Source organism: Mauremys reevesii, linkage group 4 (assembly GCF_016161935.1).
Source record: "Mauremys reevesii isolate NIE-2019 linkage group 4, ASM1616193v1, whole genome shotgun sequence".
NCBI classification, from domain to species: Eukaryota; Metazoa; Chordata; order Testudines; family Geoemydidae; genus Mauremys; species Mauremys reevesii.
In genome coordinates, this window is record NC_052626.1 from 92,367,435 (window position 1) to 92,390,687 (window position 23,253).

The 23,253-nt window shown below is 43.1% G+C and overlaps 1 protein-coding gene across 2 annotated transcripts in view; it reads left to right on the forward strand.

Annotated features, from left to right (window-relative positions):
• Positions 1 to 3,969: 3,969 nt before the first annotated feature.
• QSER1 (glutamine and serine rich 1) overlaps positions 3,970 to 23,253 on the forward strand; it is a 76,197-nt gene continuing 56,913 nt past the window's right edge. The window contains exon 1 of one of the 2 annotated variants that reach the window (XM_039535366.1): positions 3,970 to 4,506. In XM_039535366.1, coding sequence (XP_039391300.1) covers positions 4,382 to 4,506 — 125 coding nt within the window. In that variant the 5' untranslated portion in view covers positions 3,970 to 4,381. The remainder of the gene's footprint in view (positions 4,507 to 23,253) is intronic. The other variant, XM_039535368.1, reaches the window with a different exon arrangement.

A 23,253-nucleotide genomic window follows, 5' to 3' on the forward strand; every position in this document is an offset into this window, starting at 1 on the left:
TCCCTGTTATATAAAGCCAACTAAAGCTCAGCTCATGAAAGGAAGATAATTTCTGTATTTGAAACTAAAGTATATTTGTTAACACAAGAAACAAAAAAAAACACTTTACACTAGTATATAAAGTTAAACCCTAAACACACTATCTTAAATCACAACACATACTCCTTGTCTTTATATGTACATTTCACTACATATATTTAAATAAACTTAAGTACTGAATGTAAAATAGAGATTAAGACAATCAAAGAATCATTAGAGAGAAACCCTGAGAGATAAAATATCAAGATCAGGCACTATAAAGAGCTGATTCTTTTTAAGTGGGATCCTTTCTGAGCCCATTTGTGTTAAAAGACTGAGAAAATGATATCCTTCAAATAAAACACAAAAATGTAAAACACTAAGACAAACACACTTCAATATGGATTTCCCAAATATAGAACAGCAGCAAGCAACCCAAGTCACTGTGTTAAAAAGCTGCAAAGGTCTCAGGGTTTGTCATCAGAGCAAGTGGATTTATACTGTGTGCATAAAGTGCAAACTATTAAATTGACTTTATTCTGCACTTGTAGACCTCGGCGATGCAAATTACACCCTGTTTATTCATCAATCTCAGCTGCAATTACTTCAAAGAAATTAAACAAATCAGCAGATGTCACTCAGCTTCCCTTATAAATGATACCTGACCTACCTCAGCAATAGTTTGGGAAATGTTGTGTTTGTAGCAGCCTGATATTTAATTAATGTGGTACACTAGTATGTGTGTTGGACTGTTTTTCTTAACTGTAAAGTCATGTGATCTTATTTAACATGACTTTACATGGAGAGTCACACACCATAATATTAATATGTACATTTTCTCATTAATTCCTGTTTTCCAATCAATATAGTATGAACAAAATATACAGTGGGATAGGATACTATAGTTTCTATTGTCATTAATTTGAGATGACCTACATAATTCACTGGTAGCTCTGCCATTTATTAGTATGTTGCTGATCTATACTTGTGGTAATAAAACTTGTATGGAAGCCCTGTATTAGCATAGTTTCTTGACAGCAAACACTGAAGGTTGGCAAGGCACTGTGTGTGGTATGGGTGTCTGCAATTCCTCCACCTCCCCCGCCCTCCCCACACACTTTTGAAGGAAACAATGTATTGTAATTGTAATATTGTAATGGAGATTACTTGAGATCCTGCAGGGAAATCAAGACAATATGTAAATCCTTTCCTGCTGGAAATGCTACTTTCAATAGCCTCTACTGTATATTTACTTGGGCATTAGCATAAAACTGACAGTTACTTTTTGTCATCAAATTTAATTCATATGTAAATAGCAACCTATATCTTCTCCAGTGGGTGACCCATCTCACCCACTCTCTTCCAGGGTGGCTCCAGCAGTACAGGTGCTGTCATATGGAAGAACAAGGAAAACTCACTGTCTTTGGTCCCCTCTCTACCCTTGCCCCTGTGTGACTTTATGAACTCTCATGGTTTCTTACAACCTCTGTACTGATAACTCTCACATCTACCTCTCCCCTTTCGTCCAGGGCCTCATTTCTTCCTGTCTCCTCATGGGTGACTTGCTGCTTCCTTAAACTGAACACAGCAAAAACTGAACTCCTAGCCTATGATCCTAACTCTCTAGCCTTCTCCCTTTCTTCATTAATACTGACCACTCTACTGTTTTTGTTTTCTTTTGGAATTGGTCACTCACAGACTTAGTTAATCTTTCACTCCTCCCTTCCTTTATCTGCTCATATACAGACTCTTGCCCAATCTTGTTGCTTCTGTCTTTAAAACATTTATAAAATCTGCACCTTTATGTTTCTGTCCACTGTCAAAACTGGTTCAAGCCATAGTTCTATCCTGCCTGGACTATTATAAGCAAATTCTTGACTCTCCCTTAACCTCTGCACAATAATAAGATTATTTAATCTATTTCTGTTGTTTTGACCATTCAACTCCCTCAAATTCATTTCTTCTAAAGTTTAAATTCCTTATCTTCATTTTTAAGGCTCTGCACCACCAACCTGTCAGGTCTCTACTCCTCATTTCATGGCCTGTGCTCTTCTCACCTTGTTTTTCATCCTCTCCTCCTTCTCTGGACTTTTACATGCTATTCCCTACATGTGAAACACCACTCTATCACTTCACCATCCATCCTCAAATTGCACCATCAAATCTCTCCTGAGAACCCCTCTTCTTTTGCCTTACTATACACAGTTGATTCCTTCATCTCTCCTTTCACTAACCACCTTTCTCTGTCTATATTCCTATTCTAGGTTTGTAGGCCTAGAAAAACACATCCACCGGTGGATCTCTGCAGCTGAATGGAGCTCCCAGTGAGGCTCTCCACTAGCTCAGGTATCCTAGATTTTACAATTTTTGTAGCAGGAACCTTGTTTTTATTTAGTCTCCATAAAACTCCATGCAAAGTAATGGCATTTTATGTTTATTAAGAGATAACATGATGTGGTGACAAAAAATACTTGTGGGGTGAGGGAACAAGATGGGTCAAAATATATTAAATTTTATCTTGAGAGGAAAGGGATCGGATATTTTAATAGAACAAATATTATGATAAAAGAACAAAGGAGAAAAATGTGAGAATCAAGAATAACTTATCTAATTGTACTTAAGTTAAATCTTGTATTTTGATTATTATTGTAACAGGTTTAGAAGTTGTCTACACCTTTAAAGCCAACATAGTGCAAAATATGTCAAGGTATTTGATTTCGTTTCAATGGCTCCTCTCCTTCTCTGAATAGTTTATATCTATGCTGTCTACTGGTATGTGAGGAACTGATTCTTTTTATTATTCCCGCTGTTGAAGGAACAATACAAACAACTTCCAGGAAACAGAACTGTCTGCAACAGAGCTGTTTTCAAACTGGGATAGCAGGGACTGAGGGAAATTTTACAAAGCCTGAGTGAGATTGTAAATTATCAGCAGCAATACACACACACTCACAACAAAGCCTTTCCTCAACAATGGGAGAAAACTGTGTATAACTGCTTTTAAATTAATCCCCAAAAGATAATCTCCCCATCTAGGGATATGAATAAGGAAAAGTCTGCGGTGGTGGTGATAGCTGGGTCACTGGTGGGGAAAAAGGAAGTTCAGAATCTTATCATTATAACAAATCCTTGCTGCTTGGCACCTGCTTTTGAATGTAAACTTCGGAGTGGGACATATCTCACCTGGTTTGAAGAATATAAGCTACAAATCACCACATTCCCCCGTAGGGAAATTTTGTCAAAGTGGAGGGGGCCACCACGTATGGAGCTGGAGGCTTCACGGGGAAATGCAAGTAGGGAGTTGAGGGAATCATCCCTCCTTCTCCAGGATAGCGATCACTGCCCGCAAATGATATGGGGGAGAATAACAACTACCTCACCCGCGAATTTGACAAGCTGCAGGGACACGATCCGCTGGGACTGGAGAAGGCGCGGGCGCCTCTCTCCCCGCCGCCGCCCCCAGTGCGAACGGCGAAGGAGAACATGCCTCCTCCTGTATAACACGGGTGGCCACAGCAAGCTTGCTGGAGGGCACGGGGTGCGCGTGGCAAAGCGCAGGCATTTTACCTGCCACAGCTCCGGACCGAGAAGGAAAATTATGTTTCAGCACTTAATGAAGCTCAAGGTCTTCCCCCGTCTGGGCCGCCACCGAGGGACACTATTCGGCCTGAGACCCGGGAATCCCCGGGATTAGCACTCCTCTCCCTCTCCCACACAAAGGGACTCCGGATTATCACCCCCCCAAACACCGGATTAAATACCCCCTGGCATTCGTGGTCTGGATTAAAGCCCTTCTCTGGGGCTGGTTACCACCACCCCATCCGGATTACATCTCCCCACCATATTTTCAGATCACCCCCATAGGTAGGCTGCGGCCCCCTTTCAACCGGGATTAAAGCCGCCTCCTTTCTCCGAGGCTAGATTACAGCCACGCCCTGCCCCGACCCATCCTGCGCTGCCCTGTGGTGTCTGCCCCGCCAGGCAATCCCCACCCCCGGCCTCCCTTGCCCCCTGGCCGCGGGAGCCGAAGCCCATCAGCCCCAGTGAGCTGCGGAGGGGGAGGTGCATCCTGGGAAGGAGCAGCCCGACATGGGTCTCCGCCTGGGCGGCTCGCAGCCCCTGCCACCGCCTCCTCCGTGAGCAGCTCCCCTGAGCCGCCCGCCGGCCGCCGCCGCCCGGAGCTGAGCCGGGGGGAGGAGGCGCTCGGCGGCCTGGCCCGGAGCGACGGGGGGACGCGGCGCTGCCCGCCCCGCATGAGGGAAGGGGGGGCCGCTCCCACCCGCCCTGCTCGGTGCCCGTTGCCGCCGCCGCCGCCCCGCACACAGCGCCCGAGCGCAGCCCCCGCGCCCCGCTCGTTGCCCCGATGATGGACAGGAACTACCCGCCGACTCCCAGCTTCGCCGACCCGCTGGCCCCAGCCGCCGCCGCGCAGCCGGCCGCCACCGCCGCCTGGGCCTACGAGCGAGGCGCGGGCAGCCTCAAGCCCAGGTAAGGAGAGTCCGCCGGGGGGCTGCGCCAGGAAAGGCCGGGGACTGAGACGGGGCCTTCCCCGCATGGGGGCGTGGGGCTCACCGGCCGCGGCGACCTCTCCGGGGGGGCCTGCACCTCGCGGTGCGAGCCAGGCGGGGCGGAGAAGAACTTCCCGCGGGTGGGGAGGGCCCGAGGGGCGTCCCCCGGGGCTGGGCCCTCCAGGGAGCGGGGGCTGCAGGAGGGAGCCGCGGGGCACGGAGCCGGGCTCTGGGGCGCAGCTGGGGCCGGCGGTAAGGAGCAAGGCCGCGGGGCAGTAACTGGGCCACGGCGCGCTGCTGGCGGGGGCGAGCTGGAATCCGGGCTGGCGTCCCAGCGGCCCGGCCCACGCACGTTCGCAAGGGCCAGGGCAGCTTTTCTTTCTCTCCCCCCGCAGCAGTGGGCCCCGGGGGGTGGATGCAGGCTGGCAGGAGGTACCTTTCCTCTAATCTGCGGTCCCAGGGCTGGAGTTTGTACCAGCTTCTGAGCAGTCAGTGGGGGAGGCTAACCTGAGCAGGGAAAGTTGCTGGCCTTCTCCAAAGGTCTGTGTTAAATCTGCAACTAGGGTTCAAGAGTTCATGTTTCCCTCCAGCGATTCCTAGGGAAGCCCAATATAGCGAACGTGTTTCGCGATCTGTACAAAGGAGTAACATTCTCCCAGCGCATTAAACTGCGAAACGGCAACATTAAAAGCGGCCCAGTGGAAGGCGTGGTCCAATTTGTTAACGGCATGGACTAATGAGAGATGCAGTGTCAAGAACAATACTGTCTTGTAGGTGCAGCCCCTGAATTGCGAGGCTACAAATGCTGGGACATTGAGAGCTTCTGGTGACCTCATCCTAAACCACCATGGGGAAGCTCCCGTGTTTATGATCTCACCCCAAACCTCTTCGCTATACTCCCAGCTTTGTTTCATCCTTTATTTTGGATTATAGCATCTTCTTATTACTCTCCTGTTGTTCAGGGTCTCCTTTTCCTTATAAATATCTATTTTCAGAAGTGCAGTGCTCCCTCTGTGCAGAAACTTGTCCAAGAGGATTCAGCCCCTTTTTTAAAAAGCTGGGAGAAAAAATTAAAAGTCAAAATATTATTTACAAAATAGTTCATAGGGTCAGGTTTGCTTATATATTGTATAACTCAGGTTAACTTTGTTAACTTAAAAAAAATACCAATCCTAAAATTTTCCAAGTGGTCAGTCTCTGTGTGGCTTCTTATTTTATTATCTGTCTATCTTAGGTATATATGCAGCTCCAAATTACTGTAGTATATAAAGGCAAAATACAGTGTTAGTGTAAGCATAAAATGAAAATGGAATCTCTTGTTGCTGTGCTAATATTTGGCCACTTAAACTTGACATCTCCCTTTTCCTCTCCTCTTCCCCCTGCTGTGATGGGATGGGTTTTCCCTGGGTTTTGAAAGTGGGTTTTCCTGTATTGAGGAGTTTAGGGTTCACCTCACCCTTGTTAAGTGGTTTAAAATACAGCTTGCTCTGTCTACATCCCTTCTCCCTGCAAGAGTCTCATATTTAATGCATTCCATGTTTATATAGCAACTCTTCAATTATTCAGATTACATACAGTGACAATGAATATTGGAACTCACCAAAATGGAGGTTTAGCACTTTGCTGTTGGCATATACAGTAAATTTGAAAACAACAAATCTATAAGGATTTTTAATCTGCACATTTTTTCTCATATGAAGACTGACACCATATTGTAACAACTCAGTGTAGCTGTAGGTCACAGTCTAGATGCATTGGTTTGCAAATATTATTTTGTATTCTAGATTATACAAACTCTAGATAAATAATACATGTTAAAATAAGCACAAATATAAAAATATATATTTAACCAAGTTAAATTATTGTGAAAGGTATAAACAAATGATGTATTTTGTCAGTTATTAATATTATTTTTGTTTTAAGTGTTTATAGTGTAATGATCTTTTAGAGGCCTGAAACTAAAGCCTTTTTCTTTACTGAATATTTTAAACACTTAAGAGAAAAACACAAACAAATGATTAAATAAACATTGTAAGCACATTTAAAAATAGGTCATATTGGCCAAACTTATTGACAGCACGTAAAACTAAAGTCTAACACTATTCATGTTGCAAGTTCAACACAGGTAGAGACAGTGTAAGAATCCCCACAGTGCCCTGTTGGTGTGTGTCCACTATTTTTGAAGGCCTGCTTCTAGGGGTGAGCAAGAAGGTCAAAGACTGAAGTAGCAAGGAGACTGAACTGCTCTCACCCCATAGTCCTCAATTATCCACAGATCCCGATGTGTAATGGGCTTGCTAGAAATTCAAAATGAACTATGCAACAAAAAAGGAATCTTTATATTACATTGGATTCATCAAGCCAAAGCTTTGAATACCAGTTCTCTTATGAATCAACATTTAATGTCAATTTTCAGTGGCAAACACTGAAATAAAACTATTTAGAGGACAGGTTAAAAGTAGGCCTAAGGCCAGGGGCGGCTCTACAAATTTGGCCGCCCCAAGCAATCATGCCCGGGAGGCACCCCCGAGCCGCGGGAGCAGCGGACCTGCCGCGGGCATGACTGCGGAGGGTCCGCTGGTCGCGCGGCTCAGCTGGACCTCCCGCAGCTGCGGACGGTTCGCTGGTCCGGCGGCTCCGGTTGAGCTGCCGCAGTCATGCCTGCGGGAGGTCCAGCCGAGCCGCGGGACCAGCGAACCGTCCGCAGTCATGCCTGCGGCAGGTCCGGTCGTCCCGGGACTCCGGTGGACCTCCCGCAGGCATGACTGCGGCAGGTCCACCGGCCCAGCCTGCCGCCCCCTTGGGAAAGGGCCGCCCCAGGCGGGTGCTTGCCCCGCTGGGCTCTAGAGCCGCCCCTGCCTAAGGCTACATCTACATTGCACACCACTTTTTGCAGCGTGTATGGTATATGTAGCTACACATGTCAGTGAAAAGCTCTGGCAGTGGGGAGGCAGCGGGGAAAGGTTTCAGCAACTCACTGCTGCCAGAGACTTTCATTGCCATGAGGAAAGGCTCTGGTGGAAGAAGGTAGAGGGGAAAAACTGATCCCCACTGCTGGAGCCGTTCCCTGCAACAGAGTGGCCAGAACCTCCCCTGCTGCCAGTCTTTACCTGCAGTGGGGAAGCGATCCAGCAGCCAGGAGCTGCCAGAGCCTTTGCTCACTGCTGGAGCTTTTCCACATCACAGGAAAAGACTTCAGCAGCTGGGAGGTAGCCGGATACTACATAGTTAAAAACAGCAGTGTAGACAGGAAGACATGATTTGGGCAAGCAAAGAGCTGTGTAGGATATGTACTCAGGTACATACCCACAGCCTTCAGGAGAGTCTGTACCTCACTTACTAAGCTGTTCTACACTGCTACTTAAACCCGTGCTAGAGCGGCTAACAAATACCTACTCTACACACTGCTGAAAAAAGAATGCAGTGTAGATGTAAAAGGGGAGTGATATACCTCGTTGTGCCCCACCAAGTCCTGAATTGCAGGGAGAACTTCTAAATGTGAGACAGCAATTCAGATTATGCCTATATCAGGGGTAGGCAACCTATGGCACGTGTGCCAAAGGTGGCACGTGAGCTGATTTTCAGTGGCACTCACACTGCCCGGGTCCTGGCCACCGTTCCGGGGGGCTCTGCCTTTTAATTTAATTTTAAATGAAGCTTCTTAAACATTTTAAAAGCCTTATATACTTTACATACAGCAATATATATAGACTTATAGAAAACCTTTATATATATATATATATATAGATAGATAGATAGATAGATAGACTTATAGAAAACCTTAAATCAGAGTGAATAAATGAAGATTCGGCACACCACTTCTGAAAGGTTGCCGACCCCTGGTCTATACTGTGCACCTTCCAGCCACACAGCTGTGCTGCTATAGCAGTGCTGTTGTAAGGTACGCAGTTAGCTGCTCTTTCTGAGCTCTCTCCTGCCAACAAAATAAAACCACCCCCAATGAGAGCATCTCCCACTGACAAAGCGCTGTTCACACTGGTGCTTTTTGTGGGTAAAACTTTTGTTGGTCAGGGGGATTTTTTTTTCACAGCCATGACAGACAAAAATTTTACTGTCGAAAGTGCACTGTAGACATAGCCTCAGTCTCCATGCTAGTTCAGTCCTTGACCTCTCTTTAGAGTACCTACGAAGATGCCAGTTTTTATTTCTGGGGTGGGCCTTTGTCCATAAGAATATGAACACTTCACACAGGCCACTGAATAGGTTCCTGAAACAAATGCTTCTAGAGGAGACAGGCTACATATCCTTTTACCAGTGCAAAAAGACATTCAGTCCCTAAATGTTTTTGGGTCTTTTTTTCTTCTTCCTTCCTGCTTCTTTGAAAAATTAATCCCTTTCTGTATTACAGGCCAGAGCAGCTGCCCTTTCGCTTTCTTTGTTTGTTTCTTCTGCCTTTTTTTGCCTAGCCTTTGTTTGTTTTGGAGCATTCTGATGAAACTGGCAGGATGGGCTATTAGGAAGGAGGGTGGATTTAGAAAGATCACTGCTTTCATTAGGTAAAAACACCTACAACTGTTGAATTTTAAATGATGTCAAAGTTTGTACAAAGAATGTACAAATTCTCATCTACTTTCCTTACTCTAGACTTCTCCTCTCCACATCTTCCATGGGATCTTCTAACTCCAGGTTTATTTGCTGTTTCAGTAGTCAGTGAGTGGAAAAGAATATCACTTCTTGTGTAATTTGTTACAGACACAGTGCTGAGACATTTAAAATAGCTGTGGGGTTCCCTTAGCTATCCTGAAAGGTTTCAAAGATATGGGCCAGGCCATGAAAATCAGTTGTGTCCTCTGAACTTCAGGATCATGTGGCACCCTTGGCCCCTTCTCAGGCATTTGAGATTGTGTTGCCTAAAGTTTAATACCAGTTGTGGTTGAGAGTGTTCTTCCATTATAAACCATGTCCCGGTCTTCATGAACTTTCTAGTGGGGGGAGATTAACTTTTATGTCTGAATTTGTGTGCGTGTGTGAATGTGGTGTTGACTTGACAACTCTGGAGATTGAGGGCTTCTGTTTATCTAGAGGACAGATACAGCATAGCTCACAGCAATGCAAGCTTCTCCATGCAGACTCACCAGTGTGGCTCATTCCTGATCTGAAAAGACCACTGCTAAGAATTGGAAGATAATTTGTTTTCTATATCCATCCAGTTATTGGACTCTCTGTTGAGACTGCCATGGGCACCATTTAGAAGTGGGGCTCTTTAGGTTTGTGGTCACTTGTTTACTGGCAACAGGAATAACGATACTACCAAACTGACTTCTCATCGGGGCAGTAGAACCATGACGTTTTGGGGGTAAGCACCCCTGCAATGGAAATATTGTGGAGTCTGATCTATATTTCTGCTTCAGTGCTTGTTCGTTGTAAGCTGTGCGCAAGGGGAGGGGGTAGTGAGAGCAGGACTCTGAAGTTCTGGAATGGCCACCTCAGTGCTTGAGACTGGTCTGGGGAGCAGGTAGGAACCACACCCCATCCTATCCCTGACATCTTGACATTGCCCCACTGCCCCTGACTCTCCCTGCTCAGTGCACCCCTCTTCTCCCCAGTCAAAGTGAGCTTCTGAGGCTTCCTGCTTCTCATAGGCTTTCAAATAGCCATTATTTGTCAACCACCTTTAGTCCTTACTGAAACTGGTAACTTCCAGGTTACTAATCATCTGAGCCAGCCAGTCCCCCCCAGAGTGCTAGGGTTTTCCTCTGATCTTTTTTCCCTGAAACTCCCACTGTGATGTTTTTCTTTAAGAGATTCAAAATTTTATACCAGTTAAGGCAGTTGTTTAAATTTTATTTTTGTACTCTTAAAATGCTAATTGTTTTTGTTTTAGACATCAGGTTTAAGACATATTAAATCCTAAATGAAGACTAGTGCTTCTGGCATATTTAAGGAATTTGTTTTAAATAGTAAAGTTATTTTTTTCTTAAAATTGGGTGCCATCATTTTTCTGTAGCTTTTGAGCAGTGCACAGCTTCCTGATAGAGCTATAGTGAAACAACCACAACTGATTTTATTTGAATGATTATATACTCAACTAAATGCTACATAGTCTTATATGAATGTCCTGGGATGTTTTTTCTTTTAAGGACCAGGAATTGCAAAAATCAAACGAACTCATCCTGTTAATGCCACATTAAGTTTGAGATGTAGATTTAAGGAAAATTAAAAAAAAAAAATTGAGAGCGAGATCCTCCAACTGGATATGTGGGAGCAGACCCTTGTGCTGTCATGGGGCTTTCCATTGACTTCCACACCAGTCATTACTCAGAGCTGTTGCATGTACATATGTAGGCAATAGCAGTTTTATTATATACATTTAATATAGGGAACAAGAATTGCCTTGTGGTCATAAGTGAGGAATTTAAGTACTGGTTCTACTCCTGGCTTTGCTCCTGATGTGTAGTAGGGTGTTGGCTGAGTCACTAAGGGCCAGGTTTTCAAAAAAGCTCAGTATGTTATGTTCTGAGCTCTTTTGAAAATCTAGCCACGAGTATCACAATGGGAGCTGCTACATAAAATCTTGAAAATCTGACCCTTATTTAGGTGCCTATATGGGATCTAAGCCCTTGAAAATCTGATCCCAATTGTGGGTGCTGACCTCTTCTGAAAATCTAGCTTTTTGTGACTGTCTTGGTTTCCCCATGTAATACTTCACAGGGTGTTATGAGGGTTAAGTAACTGTTTGTAAAATGCTTTGAGATTCTGCTTTATGATGAAAGGAATTATTAAATGCAAAGTGTTTATGCTTAAAGTGACTAAGTTACAGTTGATCCAGGAAACATAAATGTGTACATCCTGACTCTTCTGTGGTTAAGTTGCATTAACACAGTATTCCATATAATTAGAATATAAAATGTACATTAAGAAATAAAATGCAAAACTTTCCTATGGATTGGTATTTTGACATTAGTGTTCGGTTGTGTCCGCTCAAGACAAGTTATGGCACCATGATACAATATATATATATTTTTAAAGTATCTCATGCTGTCATGCTCTCTGGAGTGGCTCATGACTGAGTGCCTACGTCGGGGCAGACTGTCTGAAAACAAGGGCAGATATCCCACACTGGTGATATGTTCTATAATTAGATTTCATCAAGCCAGTAACAAATGTGAACTTCTGGATCACTATACCAGTCTTGTCATGTAGTCACAGACAGTCGTCCCCTTAGACTCTCTAGTCTATCTTGCCACCCAAGCAAAGTGAACTTTCTGATAAAAAAGATCACTTGAACACTTAAAAATCACACTACACCAGGTTTATCCGAGTCCCAAGAGACTAGTCATTTACCAGATCAATTAGTACTTCAGATCTTTCACCAAAGACAACACTGACAGCCAATTATATAGTAAACTAACTATAGGTTTATTAGCTAAGGAAAAAAAATGAGCGTTATTAAAAGGCTATGGCAGGTAAAATACATGTACAGGTGAATCACATTTTGTAACTCCAAATGGTGGCAGTTATGTAATAAACTGCCTGCTTCTCAAAAGTCTTTTCATGGTACCCAGATTGTTTCTGGGAAATCTCAACTTTGCATCTGGCACACGTCTCTGTAAGAGTCCAGATTGTTCAGAGAGAGTGAATCTTTTCTTGAACCCATCTTTATAGTATCTCAATCAGTAAGCAAGCTGACAGTGTCTCTACCTACCTGGGATTGTTCTTTGATGATGGTGTGTGAGGAATGCACTTAGTATTTTGACCTCCGACCATTATACATAATGGCCATTTACTTTGAAATTAGCATTTTCTGTTAAGTCTTTAGGTCCTTCATAAGCATTTCACAAGATTTCTTTGATGGGTTATTTAGTTACAGGGTAATGTTTGCTGTTACATTATGACAGGAACAGTTAAGTGAAAACAATACAAGTATCATTCCACTAGTTTTCATGAAGTTTAAACATCAGAACGCACTTTGATCTATACTAACACCCCAACCGAATTGGCCTGGGGTTGTGACCTGAGCTGGCACCTGATTTGCTAGCGTCACAGTCTCAATTGCTGAAATTCATTTTATTTTTAATAAAATGCTAATGGGATTAATCCTATTCATGAGCTAATGGTATGCTTTTAAAATATAATTTTAAATAACATTTTACGGATATATTTCACTAATATAATTTAATGCAAGCATATGCACGCCAGCCATAGTAAAATAGGCCTCAACCGTTATGCTATTTTCCATAGAGCACAATTCCAAGTAACACAAAGTATATTTTTAATAATGAACATATTAGTAATAAATTTTGGGGGAACTGATCTTTTAACCCTCCCTTGTGCAGCGCTTGGCGATATGAGTAAAAAGTTCTGTATAAGGGCCAAGTATTATTTATTAATGACATCATAGTTGTTATCCTGGGGGTGGAAAGAAGAGATAATTGACGGAGAAAGTGCAGAAGATAATAAAATGACACGGTAATAAAATAGGGCTGTCAATTAATCGCAGGTAACTCATGGAATTAACTAAAAAGAATTAATCGCAATTAAAAAAATTAATTGTGATTAATTGCACTTATAACAATAAAATACCAACTGAAATTTATTAAATATTTTTGGATGTTTTTCTACATTTTCAATATTGATTTCAATTACAACGCAGAATACAAAGAGCACAGTGCTCACTTTATATTATTTTTTATTACAGTTATATGCACTGTAAAAATGATAAAAGAAATAGTATTTTTCAATTCACCTCATACAAGTACTGAAGTACAATCTCTTTATCATGAAAGTGTAACTTACAAATGCAGATGTTTTTTTGGGGGGTTACATAACTGCACTTAAAACCAAAACTGTGTAAAACTTTAGCACCTACAAGTCCACTCAGTCCAACAACTTATTCTGCCAATTGCTAAGGAATGCCTGTTCTCACTTTCAGGTGACATTGTAAACAAGAAGCAGGCAGCAAATTGTAACCAACCTTGTTTGTCTTGATTGGCTCACCAAGAAGTAGGACTGAGCGGACTTGTGCGGTCTAAAATTTTACATTGTTTTATTTTTGAAAGCCATTTTTTGTAAATAATTCTACATTTATAAGTTCGACTTTCATGACAAAGAGATTGTATTACAGTACTTGTATGAGGTAAATTGAAAAATATAACTTTTTTACAGTGCAAATATTTGTAATAAAAAATAAATATAAAGTGATCACTGTACACTTTGTATTTTGTTGTAATTGAAATTAATATTTTAAAAAATGTAGTAAATGTCCAAAAATATTTAAAATAAATGGTATTGTTGTTTAACAGCGTGATTAATCACAATTATTTTTTTAATCGCGTTCTCAAGCTTAGGTGCTTCAGGAAGTGATGTCCATGATTCATTATATGCCATTGTTCTCCTTTGAGAACTAATGCCCCAATGTGGATCAGACTGAATATGCAACTTTCTAAACTAAATTAGCAGTAAACAGGAATTGCCATGATCTCATCAATTTCACAGCTGCCCAATGGAGTTTTGAACAGCAGCAATTAAACTGGCTGGAGTCTTATTTCACTGTGTTGCAATACTAGAATACTAGTTTTGGGGGGGGAAGGAAGAAAGTAGTCATTCTTCCCCAACAGTAATTGTCAGTAGGGCTCTCAAGGTTCCAGATGGCTGTAGAGTAAGATATATGATACTCTGGTCAGTGTCACAACTAATATTCAGAATGGCTATTGGTAGCAGTGAAACGAGTCAGATCTTGCCATCACCTGCCACTTAGGAAAGCTGTGGACAGCAGCAGAGGTACCAGTATGATCTGAGGGAGAGGTTGCAAAAATTGGAAGAGGTGAAAGGAAGTTACTTGGGAGCTTTCTGTTCTTTTCCAGCAGCAAGGATGGGAAGGGAAGAGACTGGAAGTTCTCCCCTTGCAGTGGTTGGTGATGGTGTGGAAGAGGGAGATACACTGTAATTTAACTTTTTTTTAAATAAACTGTGACCTTTAAAGGAGAACTACAAAATAAAAACAAACTAGATTTGTGCCCTTGTTTGTTCATTAATGATGTATAAAAGAGCCTGACAATCACCTTCTTCCCAACATGCCAGCCAAATAAAATAATGCTTATTTTTTAACTTGAAAATATCAGGAGTGTAAAGTCTTCTTTTGCCTGTTTTTGTTTGTTTACCTTGAAGCTTGTAACTTTGGGAGATTTCTCAGCCCTAAGTGAACGGGTCTGGGTGTTTGTTAAATAGGGTTTAATGAAATCAGAATTTTAATCTTGGATAAAAATGACTACTTCTCTTTCAAGTAATAAATTTTCAGTGTTTCTCTGATGTTATAATCCCACCACTTTTCCAGTTGCTTCCTGGGTAGATAGTCCTGAATTTTAGAGCTGATTGAAAAACAGCTACAAAAATTGTGGAAAATGTGTCCCTTTTTTTTTTCTATTGAAATTTAGAAAATTTTGACCAGCTTTACTGAATTTTGAATGTGTGTGTTTAACAACAACAAAAAATAATTCAGACTGTTTTTATACACCAAAAAGAAGCCAATAAGGTCAAAAGTTCAAACTCACCTTTCGAGATCACTTAATATTGAAGTTTAAAATTAGTCATATAGATATAAATTATTTTCAAATATATAGTTCAAAATGTATTTGAACTAATTTCATGAAAATGGCATTGTAATTGTCTTTGCTATTAAGAACTCTGTAGCTGGTTTTTATCTTAAGCAGACAAGCCAGCACTTGCATTCAAGTATTAAAATACTTAGTAGCTGTAAGAATACCTCGGCCTTCAGTTACTATGGACTTTTTTTTAGTCAAAGAATTCAGCTATAAGAAAAACAAAATAAAAGGAAGACTGTTTCCTTTTAGCTTTGAAAGTGTTGTTTTGCTTTTTAAAATACAAAATATATTCACTATAAAACAAAACAAACCCACATAAATTATGGAATTTGGCTCTGTATTCACCCAATCCATGCATACGTAGATAAGCTGTACTACTAAACTTCTTTTTATTGGAGGTTCACATCTGAGTGATTGAGAGCTAGGAAATGGTGAAAATTTCACAAAAATGTCTTGAGCGGTGTTCCATACAACTCACAGGCATCTCAAACATACTCTCCATAGTTGTGCAGGATAATTGAAAGTGGGGACTATTTGAGGTTATAATATTGCCTGGACTAATAAACTCTAAAGTTGAAAGCAGAGGTGTATTAGCCCAGGAGACAATGATTATAAGTTATGCTGTAATAGATCACTGAATGCATATCTAGCCAAATAAATAAATTAATTCTAACAGCAAGAGGACCAAAAAATGCCAACAGTAAAAGAGATGGTGAGATACACAAAGATATGCTTTAAAAATCAGAAGTCAGATCCTACTGAGGAAAATAGAAAGGATCATAAACTCTGGCAAGTCAAGTGTAAAAGTGTAATTAGGCCTAAAAAGGCTATGAAGAGCAACTAGCAAGAGTCACAAAAACCAACAGCAATAAAATAAATAAATAAAAAAATTCAGAAGCAGAAAGTCTGCCAAACAATCAGTGGGGACACTAAACAACCAAACTGCTAAAGGAGCATTCAGACAAGGCCACTGTGGAGAGGCTAAATCACTGATACTCAGTGGCTCAGGAGCCAAATTAGCAATCAAGATTACCCAAAAAAGCCACAATAGTGTGAATTCATTATTTAATTTATTATATCTATCTATCTCTATATAGAAATATATATAAATTTTGCAGTCATTTTACTGTGAGTAATGTATATAATTCTCACAACAAAATGACTGCAAAATTATATATACATTTCTATATAGAGATAGATATAGTAAATTAAATAACAAATTCACACTACTGTGGTCATTTTGCTGTGAGACTTAATTAAATTTTTTCCTCAAATTTTTTCCTTAGCCAGGATGGGTAAGAATAGTGTCCCTAGCCTCTGTTCGTCAGAGGATGGAGATGGATGGCAGGAGAGAGATCATTTGATCATTGCCTGTTAGGTTCACTCCCTCAGGGGCACCTGGCATTGGCCACTGTCGGTAGACAGATACTGGGCTAGATGGACCTTTGGTCTGACCCGGTACGGCCTTTCTTATGTTCTTATGTTCTTATGTAATCCTGGCAATTACAATCTGGTAAGCCTAACTTCAGTAGTAGGCAAATTGGTTGAAACTATAGTAATGAACAAAATTATGGGACATGTTGATGGACACGATATATTGGGGAAGAGTCAGCATAGCTTTTGTAAAGGGAAATCATGCCTCATCAATCTATTAGAATTCTTTGAGGCTGTCAGCAAGCACACGGATAAGGGTGATCCAGTGGATATAATGTACTTGGACTTTTGACAGGGTACCTCACCAAAGGCTCTTAAGCAAAGTAAGCGGTCATGGGATAAGAGGGAAGGTCTTCTCATGGATCAGTAGCTGGCTAAAAGGTAGGGAAAAAAGGCTAGGAATAAATGGTCAGTTTTCACAGTGGAGAGAGGTAAATAGTGGGACCACCAAGGATCTGCACTGGGACCAGTGCTGTTCAACATATTCATAAAACTGGAAAAAGTTTGTAGAGGACACAGAATTACGCAAGATAGTTGAAGTCCAAAGCTGACTGTAAAGAGTTACAAAGGGAACTCAATAAAGGCAGTGACTGGCAACAAAATGGCAGACGAAATTCAGGGTTGAAAAGTGCAAAGAAATACACCTTGGAACACATCTGAACTATACATACAAAATGATGGGGTTTAAATTAGCTGTTACCATTCAAGAAAAAGATCTGGGAATCTTTGTGGATAGTTCTTTGAAAACATCTGCTCAATGTGCAATAGTAGTCAAAAAAACAAAACAAAAAAAACCCCAACAGAATGTTAGAGACCATTAGGAAAGGGCTAGATAATAAGACAGAAAGTATCATCATGCCACTATATAAATCCACGGTAAACCCACATTTGAATAGTGTGTGCAGTTGTGGTCACTCCATCTTTTTTTTTTGTTTTTTTAAAGGGAGAGGCAGAGAAGGGCAATAGAAATGATTAGTGGTATGGAACAGCTTCCATATGAGGAGAGATTAAGACTACTAGGACTCTTCAATTTAGAAGAGAGACAACTAAGTGGGGGATTTGATACAGATCTATAGAATCTTGAATGGAGTGGAGAAAGTGAATAAGGAAGTGTTATTTATAGTTCACATAACACAAGAACCAGGAGTCACCCAATTAAATTAATAGGCAATATATTTAAAACAAGCAATAGGAAGTAGTTCTTCAGTCAACACATAGTCAACCTGTGGAACTTCTTGTCGGGGGATGGTGTGAAGGCCAAAAATATAACTGGGTTTAAAAAAAGAATTGGGTTCGTGGAGGATGGGTCCATTGATGCCTAGTAGCCAAGATGTTCAAGGATGCAACCCCATGATCTGAGGATCCCTAAACCTGTAACTGCCCAAATCTGGGACTGGACTGCAGAGGCTGAATCACTTACTAATTGCCCTGTTTTGTTCATTCCCTCTGGAGCATCTGGCACTGGCCACTGTTAGCAGGCAGGATACTGAGCTAGATGGACCATTGCCATGACGCAGATAAATAAAAATTCAATAACACTAAAATCAGTACCCAGAGTATAGCAAATGATGCTGAATTGTGTTACTGTTACAGTAAACAGTTCAAGTTCATACTGGTTAAATAGTCATGTGATCTTCCTTCTGTCCTAAGCATCGTCTATATTATGTTCGAGTAATGTCCTCAAGTAATATTCTCAGGGACACTGAATAAACACAGGTTATAGATAAGGACAGATATCATTATTAGCATATTTTCATTCTGGGCATTAAATATCAATAGTCAATACAAACAAGCTGAATTTATATGCATAGAGATTAAAATAAAGGCAGATATATTGGCTAAAGAAAAATGAGTTGTAAAGTACACCTCAATTTACAAATAACTTACATATCTGCTATAATTTAGAGAGAACAGTATTTCTAATTAGATTAGTCAGAATCAAGTTTCTCAATATTTTTCCTAGAGATTGAGAGTCTTTAGTAAATTTTGTTAGCAGCCTTCGTTTTTCAGGGAAGAGGATAGAGGCATCTATAATACAGAGACCCCTTGGTGCCAACTGGCAAAGGGCCCAACGGTACATAAAGTTTTATAGGGATCCCTGGGTCAGATATATGCATAATATAGGGGTCAGCAACCTATGGCACGTGTGCCAAAGATGGCATGCGAGCCGATTTTTTTAATGGCACGCTGTGGCCGCCGCTGGCCCTGTTCAGCCCGCTGCAGAATCCCGGCAGTGGGCTGAGCGGGGCTGATGGCCGGGACTCCAGCAGGCAGCAGTGTGCCATTAAAAATCCTGCCCGGCCCAGCCCGCTCTTCTCCGCCCCCCAGCCTACTGCTCTCTCTGGCAGGGCCGGGGGCAGAAGCAAGCTTGGTCCTGCCGACTGCTGCTGTAGGGCAGGCTCTGCCGGCAGCCAAGCTTCCCCCTCCCCCGCCTCTTCCCTCAGCGTGCTGCTTTGTGCCCTGCCTCCTATCCCTCCCTGCCGCCAATGGCCCTTTTAAGGGAGTGGAGAAGAGGAGCCCCAGCGCCTTCACTGCTCAGACCAGGAAGGAAGCGGAGAAGAGGCAGGAGTGGGGCCTTGGGGAAGGGGGGTGGAATCAGGGTGTATCCCTCCAGCCCCCTGCCGTGAGCCGCTCAGGGCAAGGGGCTGGAAGCACCCCCCCCGATCCCAGCCCTCTGCCCTGGCCCCTACACCCCCCTCACACCCCAGCCCCTGCACCACCACCCCCATGACCCCAGCCCTGACTCTGGCATCCCCCACACATACCCAGCCCCCCATGCCCTGACTCCTGCACCCCCCTCACACACCCCCAGTCCTCTGCCATGACTCCTGCACCCCCCTCACACACACCCTGCCCTGACTCCTGCACTCCCCACACATACCCAGCCCCCCCCACACCCTATGCCCTGACTCCTACACCCCCTACATCCCCACCCTGAGCACCAAACGAGAGCTCTTGCACCCGCCCCATTTCCACCTGCACCCCTCGCACCAAATGGGAGCTACCCAGGCAAGCGCTCCACACCCAAACCTCCTGTCCCAACCCTGAGCCCCCTCCCTCATTCTAGCTCCTGGCCAGACTCTGCACCCCAACCCCCAGCCTGCTCCTTCACCCCCAGCCCTGTGCTCAGTGCACCCCCACCCTCAGCTCAGTGCAGAGAGAGAGGAAGAGAATGGGCCAGAACCAGGGAGAAGGTAGGTACCCACTCTATGTGGGCAGGGCCGGGACCCCAGACCGGTGGCGGGCTGAGGGGCTGGCAGCCGGGACCCAGGCTGGCAGGAACCAGCGGACGGAACCAGCTCAGCCCGCTGCCGGCCTGGGGTTCTGGCTGCTGGCCCATTGCCAGCCGGAGTCCTGACTGCAGGCCCCTCTCAGCCTGCTGCCGGCCTAGGTGAATGGAACCCCAGGCCGACAGCGGGCTGAGCAGGCCGGCGGCGTAAGATCAACATTTTAATTTTAAATGAAGCTTCTTAAACATTTTGAAAACCTTGTTTACTTTACATACAACAGTAGTTTAGTTATTTAATATATAGACTTACAGAGAGAGACCTTCTAAAAAACGTTAAAATGTATTACCGGCATGCGAAACCTTAAATTAAAGTGAATAAATGAAGACTCGGCACACCACTTCTGAAAGGTTGCCGACCTCTGGCATAATATGTCACTGCAGGATGATGTGAGATCTCAACCAAGAGCCAGTAGCCCACTGGTCGTTGTCATCACTGCAAAATGTAGCTATTCTAAAAATTATGTTCTTAAGGTTTTGAAGTTTAGGCAGGTTACCAGCTGGTGATACACCTTAAAAATGTCCCTTTGAGACAGGAGGTAACAAGCACCTGTCTCCCTGTCTGGCCATTTGTGTATTGTTTATTGTATGCCTAGCTGCATACTGAGCCAGGTGCAAACTAAGATATTGTGAAATCTACAAGAAAGGAAATCTGCAGAATGAAATAAACAACATGGTGGTGTCCTGTTTATGAATAAAAGCTAAGGATTGTCATGATATATCTTGGAGTGCAAAGAAACACACCGAGTCCTTCACCTAGGAGACAAGCTGACAGTGTGCTTGTATCATGAAAGGAGGGTCACAGTCAAGGCTGGCTGTAAAGAGCTGCAAGGATTTGTGGTGAGCAGTACTCTAAAACAGTGGTTTTCAAACTGCATGTCCAGCCGGGGGAGCTGGGTTGGAGGGGGAAGTGTCTGTGCCTGCTGGCGAGAGCCACACCGAGCTGCTTGCATGCCTCTGCCTAGGAGCTGGACCTGCTGCTGGCCACTTTCAGGGTGCAGCGCGGTCCGCAGTGCCGGGACAGGCAGGAAGCCTGCCTTAGCACCCCTGCTGCGCTGCTGACCGGGAGCTGCCCCAGGTAAGCCTGTGCCCCAACCCTGTGCCTCAATCCCCTTCCCCAGCCCTGAGCCCCCCCACTCAGAACCCCTTCCTGCATCCCAAACCCTCCATCCCCGTCCCCACCCCAGAGCCTGCACTCCCAGCCCAGAGCCCTGACCCTCCTCCTGTACCCAACCCCCTTCCCCACCCCAAAGCCCCCTCCCACACCCTCAACCACTCTTTCTCAGCCCCACCCTGCGGCCCTCACCCCCGCACTCCAACCCTTTGCCTCAGTCCTGAGCCCCTCCCACACCCCAAACCCTTCATCCCCAGCTCTGTTGGGTCATGGGCATTAACAATTTTCTTCATGTGGGTCGCCAGAAGAAAAGTTTGAAAAGCACTGCTCTAAAACACGAGTATCTTGTTAATTAGGTCTCAGCTCTAGAATGCCTGCTTTGATTTTATTTTATATGTACTCATTTGTCCCCGATACTTCTGTTTGCTACTACTTGAATCTCTGTGTTTTGTTAAATAAACTTATATTTGATTTCACAATAAACATATCTGCGTTTTGTGTTACCTGGAGCAGTGATCTGAGGTGGAACTGGTAAGCTGGGTGTACTGTTTCACTGGAAGCAGTGAATCTATGAATACTGCAAGCGTCAAGTGGACCAGGGGCTGGACACTCCAGAGGAAGGCTTAGAGGACTTGGAGGTTGAAGTGTGCCAATCACTATACTGTAGAGTCACAGCTGGGTCTGGGAGGCCCAAAGGGGAGTGCTTGTTTTGCCTGGGGTGGATGCATTTGGGGAGCTGACCCCTGGAGGCCCAGACAAGGCTTCCTCATGCTAAGGGCAAGTGGTAGTGAGGTGCCTCACAGCCTGGGGAAGAATCACAGCATCAGTGTCCCCCTTCTACTCCCCCCCCCACCCCATTGAAATCCTTTTTGAGAGTAATAACGATAATTTTTGCTTTCCTGCGCTCCGTGTACCACCAGTCTGGTTAAGAACAAAATACCAAGTGACTTTTTTAAGAGCACTTCCTCTACCTGTCTAGCTGCTGATATGATTATGTTTATATCTGTTTCAGCGACTTAAAATTAATTGCTTTTGTGTGCATTTATTCATGATCCTTGAATAGCAATCTTCTTGCAATGCATCAGGCCTGTTCAATGAACTGTTCCTGCTTTCAGTAAGTCAGGAATCAGCTGCTCAAGAAAGGAGGTCAAATCACCTCCTTCATCTCCCCCTGGGAGTCAAACCATTTATTTTTTCTTTGATTTGATTCTTCTAGAGTTCAAGCTTATTAGACAGAGAGCTTTGTTATCTTTTGTAGACATGCATGGACAAAAAATAAAATCAATTTTCTGCTTGTGTGTCTGAGTAGAGGCATCAGCATTAGAAGTTTTAGTTTTAGTGGGGTCTACAAGAGTCTCCAGTGTTGTTACCTAGGCTGATAGTATACAATTTCCCATCTCGAGCAGCTTGTGCAATATTAGGACTTAGAAAATGTCCATTGATTTTTAAAGCATCTAATTTTTCCATCAACAGAAACAGGAACTGTTGCTGCTTCAGAGCAAGGTGGCAGGTTCATTTGACCCACAAAAGGCTCTTTTGCTTTCTAAAAGTTCTGAAAGTTCTTTTTAAATCTTAGCTTGCCTAAAGATTGATCTGTAGTTCAATCACTTAACTTTTTGATGAGGTTTACTTAAGAACTGCTAAATTAGCTGGATGTTGAAAGAACAGTAGGTAGCTAATCAAAACGATCCTCTCTCCATATGCTAGCACTCTCTTTAACACCCTTTAAAGGTAATCTCTAAAACTTGTCGAAAATAAAATATTAAAATATTTTTTGCTTGTGAATGCTTTGCTGTATGAACTGTAAGAAAGTAACATTTCTTGGGAGAAAATGCTATAGTCTGAAAAGCAATACTGAAAAAGGCTTCATGTCTAGACAGTGTTTATTGCAACAAAATCTTGTTGTCTTGAAAGTATAAAGTCCCCTGCACTTGCTCCTGAAATTAGGGGACATACAAAATCTGCCACAAATGAGACTGCGGGGAAACTCTGGAGTGGCAGCTAGTGTGATTCAATTTGCTAGCTTTTGCCTCTGGAGACTAAATTAATTCAAGACATAGAGATAATACTGGTAGATTGATGAGTGCTATAAGTACTTGATGAGTACTATAGAAGTGCCTTTAAATAAATAAAAAACACTAGTATTTAAATTGCATCTAAAAATTTTTCTTGTAAATTAGGCTAATCCTTTCAATTTGAGATAGTTAGCATTCTTGGTGCAAAAGAGGCTTAGTACCACAACAGCATGATCGGCTGTTGTACATCAGGACTGAGGTATTTTAGTAGAGGTAAAAGTAAATACATGAATTTCACTTTCATTAGTGCTGAAGA